Source organism: Alligator sinensis, unplaced genomic scaffold (assembly GCF_000455745.1).
Source record: "Alligator sinensis unplaced genomic scaffold, ASM45574v1 scaffold1039_1, whole genome shotgun sequence".
Lineage (NCBI taxonomy): Eukaryota > Metazoa > Chordata > Crocodylia > Alligatoridae > Alligator > Alligator sinensis.
In genome coordinates, this window is record NW_005843127.1 from 127028 (window position 1) to 131410 (window position 4383).

General features: G+C 52.2%; 1 protein-coding gene across 1 annotated transcript; it reads right to left on the reverse strand.

The window, feature by feature from the left end:
• Window positions 1-2320: 2320 nt before the first annotated feature.
• LOC102377153 (putative olfactory receptor 2B8) lies at window positions 2321-3659 on the reverse strand. Its single transcript, XM_006037499.1, has 2 exons — window positions 3627-3659; window positions 2321-3289 (listed from the first exon to the last, which is right to left on the reverse strand). Exons 1-2 carry the CDS (start codon window positions 3657-3659, stop codon window positions 2321-2323), a joined length of 1002 nt encoding a protein of 333 aa, XP_006037561.1.
• Between the last annotated feature and the right edge of the window lie 724 nt (window positions 3660-4383).

The window sequence follows — 4383 nt, forward strand, 5'->3', positions numbered from 1 at the left end:
CTCTGGACACTTCTGGACTTACTTCTGGTTTTACTTTCTCTCAGCTCCAGCTCTTCCTGCTGGGTATGCTCTCAGCCTCAGGGTCCTGTTCTCAATTTCTCCTTTGGACCCTCCCCAACTCGAGTGGCACCACCTTAGCCATTGTCATTTTGGGCCACAGTCTCCTCGATCCTGTTCCTTTCAGGCTGTGGCCACACATGGACCTTTTCCCTATGCATTCCAAGGCCCTGGCCCTGCCTCAGGCCAATTGAGATCTCCAGGCTTCCTCAGGTCTGGCAGGCTCTGCAGTGGTCTCTCCTGGACTTTTTGACCCCTCTTGGGCCCTGGCCCTGCATGGGTCCATTGAGATTTCTGCTCCTTCTAACTGGCCTCCTCTTTGGGCCCTAGGACCACCGAAACCTCCTTCCAGTGCTTTTTTCTCAGGATGTGCTCCCGTAGCCTTTCCCCACCAAAGGGTAACCCATAAGGCAGTGGGGGATGGTGTTTTCGGGTGCCTTATGTGCGGGCCAGGAGCGACCCGAGCCCTTTTCCGTGCTGCACGTGGGCTGTGGCCAGCAGCCTGGGCACGCTGGATCGGAGAGGGAGGGCGACGAGCTGGAATTAGGCACAAACGCTTAGTGGTAGTTTTAAAGATTGTTTACTTACGCCGAGATGGCAGTGGTGTAGCCTGGAAAACTTGCTTGAGTTGCGGTTACAGACACAGACAACACAGACGATCACAGACGATCACGTGGAGTTTGCTAGGCTCCACGGAACAGAGCTCCGGATACTCTGGGTGAACGCGCCACCAAAATCGAAATCGGAGATACGTCTTATAAAATTTGCGATCGAAGACGGGAAGAGGTGGGCGATGGATCAGGTCGCCAAACTCCTCTGAATCTCACACAGGGTTTCTATTACCCTGCCGTGTATCCAGAGTCCCCACGAGATGGATGTGGAGTCCTCTTTGGCTTGGGCGGAAACTGCTCAAGCCTCTTATACGGCTAACAGGCCAATCGTTAGCCTCCACATGGGAATAATTTAGAACTAGCCAATAGCGGGGAACGAATTTGCATACCAGTGGCGGGAACTCTTTTGCATCGTGCAACTCGAACAATGCACTCTGCAAAAGAAGCTGCAGAAAGGCGGGAAACTTGTCCCTGCACCGGGGTTTTCCTCTGCAACAGGAAACTCTCCCGTGCAATGAAGCTGCAACTTGGCGGGGATAATTCTGGTGCCGAAGCACACACAAAATCATGCCTTTGGGTCATGACACCTTATACTTGCCCTTCCCTGGAATTTGCCATCAGTGGTACTGTCCAGAAGCGACACTGCCACAAGCCTCCCAGTTCTGGCTATCTTTGCCCATCCTGGTCTATAAGCCTCCAGCCTCACCCATCTTGAGCTACAGACTCCCAGGCCTGCTGGCCCTAGTTCAGTCTCTTTACCTTGAGCTCCCCTGGTTCTTTCATCCTCCGGTCCCTCTGGACCCCCCAGACCCTTCAATAGGTCCCTTACACTTGGCCCTGCTCTCTGGCTTGCTTACATACCTCATCAGGTTCCTCATACTTGGCCCCTGGACTCATCAGGCCTCATACTGGCAGCCTTTTTCTAGGTGTCACACCCCTCTTCAGGTCCTACATGCTTGGCCCTTCTCTCTGGGCTCACCCTGAAATGGGTCCTATACACTTGGCTCCTCTTTCTGGATTAGCCAGAGCCCACTGGCTCTTGGTCTCTCTTTCTGGGCTCATGTGGACCCCTTCCTGGGTCCCTGGGAACCTCCTCCACACTTAGTTCCTTCCGAAACCTACAGACTGCTTCAAATGCTGACTTCCTAGAGCTGCAGCCATCCTGCTGAGGTGGTGTTCTCTCAGCCGGCTCCAAGAGCTTACTGCCAACCCTGCTCAGGGACCAGGCTTATATCTGCCTTAAGCCCAGCCCTTCTCCTGGGTTAGATGACTCCCTCCAATCAGCCCTAGCCACCCACTGCAGACTCCCTGGGTCAGATAACCCCATAATCAGCTCTGGACTCAACTGCAGGTTTCTACACCAGCTACATCTCCCCTTCAACTGGCAGGCACCCTATGCAGTCTGCCAGTGCTGCATCAGAAGAACAGGCTGTGGGTCACAATTTCTTTCTGTCCTGGGAGCAGAAACTTGTTTTTTAAATGAAAATCAAGCCTTTGGCTAACTTCCTGATTTCATATAATCAGTTGCAGGAGATAGAAGAGACCTAAAGGGTTGAAGAGAGTAAAAAGAAATGGGATTTTGGGGGGCTAAAAGTGGAAGACACGGAAATGCTCCAGGAGGCATGGGGAACAGAGGGATCCAGGTCAATGAACTAATCCCAACTTGTAAGGCCTGGCTTTCTCTGAAGCAGCCTCCTCAGGGCCCCATGTACCTCCTTGTTCCTCAGTGTGTAGATCAGGGGGTTCAGCATTGGGGTGACCATTGTGTAGAACAGGGAGACAATCTTGCCCTGACCCTTGGAGGGAGGTTGCAGGTATGTGTAGATGCCGGGGCCATAGAAAAGTGACACCACAGCCAGGTGGGAGGTACAGGTGCTGAAGGCCTTGCGCCTGCCCTCAGCTGAGCGGATCCTCAACACAGCAGCACCAATGTAGCCGTAGGAGATGAGGATCAGGCTCACAGGCACCACCAGGAAGATCACACTAACAGAAAGCAGTTCTGCCTCATTGAAGGAAGTGTCAGTGCAGGCCAACTTGAGCAAGGCAGGCACCTCGCAGAAGATGTGATCAATATGGTTCCGACCACATCGTGGCAGCTGCATAGTTAGCACTGTCTGTGCCAGTGAATTGACCAGACCACCGAACCAGGATCCAGCAGCCATAAGCAGGCAGAGGTTTTGGCTCATAATTGTCGAGTAGTGCAGGGGCCGGCAGACAGCAGCGTAGCGATCAAAGGCCATGACTGCCAGCAGGAAGCACTCTGTGGACCCCAGGCCAAGGGAGATGTAGAGCTGGGCCACGCAGCTGCCCCAGGAAATTGACCTGCGCATGCTACGAAAGTTCACCAGCATCTGGGGGCCAACGCTGGTAGTATAGCAGATGTCAAGGAAGGAGAGGTTGCTGAGGAAGAAGTACATGGGTGTGTGGAGATGGGGATCCAGCCGAGAGACGACAATGATGGTGACATTCCCAAGCAGCGTCATCATGTAGCTGATTAAAATGAGCACAAACAGCAACAGCTCCAACTGTGGTTGATCAGACACCCCCAGCAGGATGAATTCCTCAGCAGTACTCTGGTTTTCTTCTTTCAGGTTCTGCCATGCTGCTTTGCTATGCATCACCTGTAGGTACAGAAAAAGGAAGGGTGACAAGGACCCTTCGGGAAGGAGGTTGGTGATAAAAGGTATCAGAACGTGACTGGCAGTGTCTGGTGCACGTGAATCATCGAGAGCAGTGCAGCTTAGTGAGCAGATAACAGCTACACCTGGAAAAGGCTGGAAGGCTGGGATTGTGAGTATTGGTAGCAGTTTAGACTCCATGACTAGGAAATGGTGGCAGGTCTAAGAGATGGTGTGAGACTATCTACAACAGGGCTGTCCAACCTGTGGCTCATGGACTGCATTTGGCCTACAAGGGGCTCTTTTGCAGTCCCTGAGCCCTCAGCCAACAGCAACTTACTGACAACTCTGCAGTAGCAGACAGGGCCTCCATGCTCCCTCTGTGGTCTGTGGCTTCTGCTTCCTGCCCCGGTCCTGGGGGATAGTAGGGCTATGCAAAGCTTCGGATCGTGATTCAGTTATGATTCAAATGATTCAGAGGCTGAATCTATAAATCCAAATGGAATCACTAGAAGGTTAATGTTTTCCAAATCAATTTGGAGCTTCCAAATCGATTCGGAAAAGATTCAGCGATTCAGCTCTACGGTATAATGTGGAATCGATGAAATATCTATAACTTTGTTGTTTTTGGTTGATTCAGATGAAACTTACAAGGATGGTAACTTCTGCTGAGGGCATGACGCCTGCCAAGGTTCAAGGTGATAGGTGCAGGGGTTTCTGGGAAACTGCACCTTAAATCCTGAAAGCAAAACTCATGTCACGTGTGTATGTTAAGCCACAGTGGGGTTAAGATTGCAGGATTGGTAGCTCTTGCTGAGGCAAAAAAGTGTGCCTAGTTTCAAAGAGATAAGTGGAGGGGTTTCTGGGAAACTGCATCTCAAACTGCTGACAAGCAAAACTCACGACATAGGTGACACTGTGTGTGTGTCAAGGTGCAGGGGCGTGAAAACTGCAGGGGAAGTCTGGGTTCTGGGGCCCTGCACCTCTGGCTGCAGGCAGGCAAAACTTGGACATCTGACTCCCCAGGTACCTCTGCACTTTTACCTGTGCTGCTACTTCCCTCTCCCCCCCTTCCCCCCCGCCAGCCTGTCCCTCAC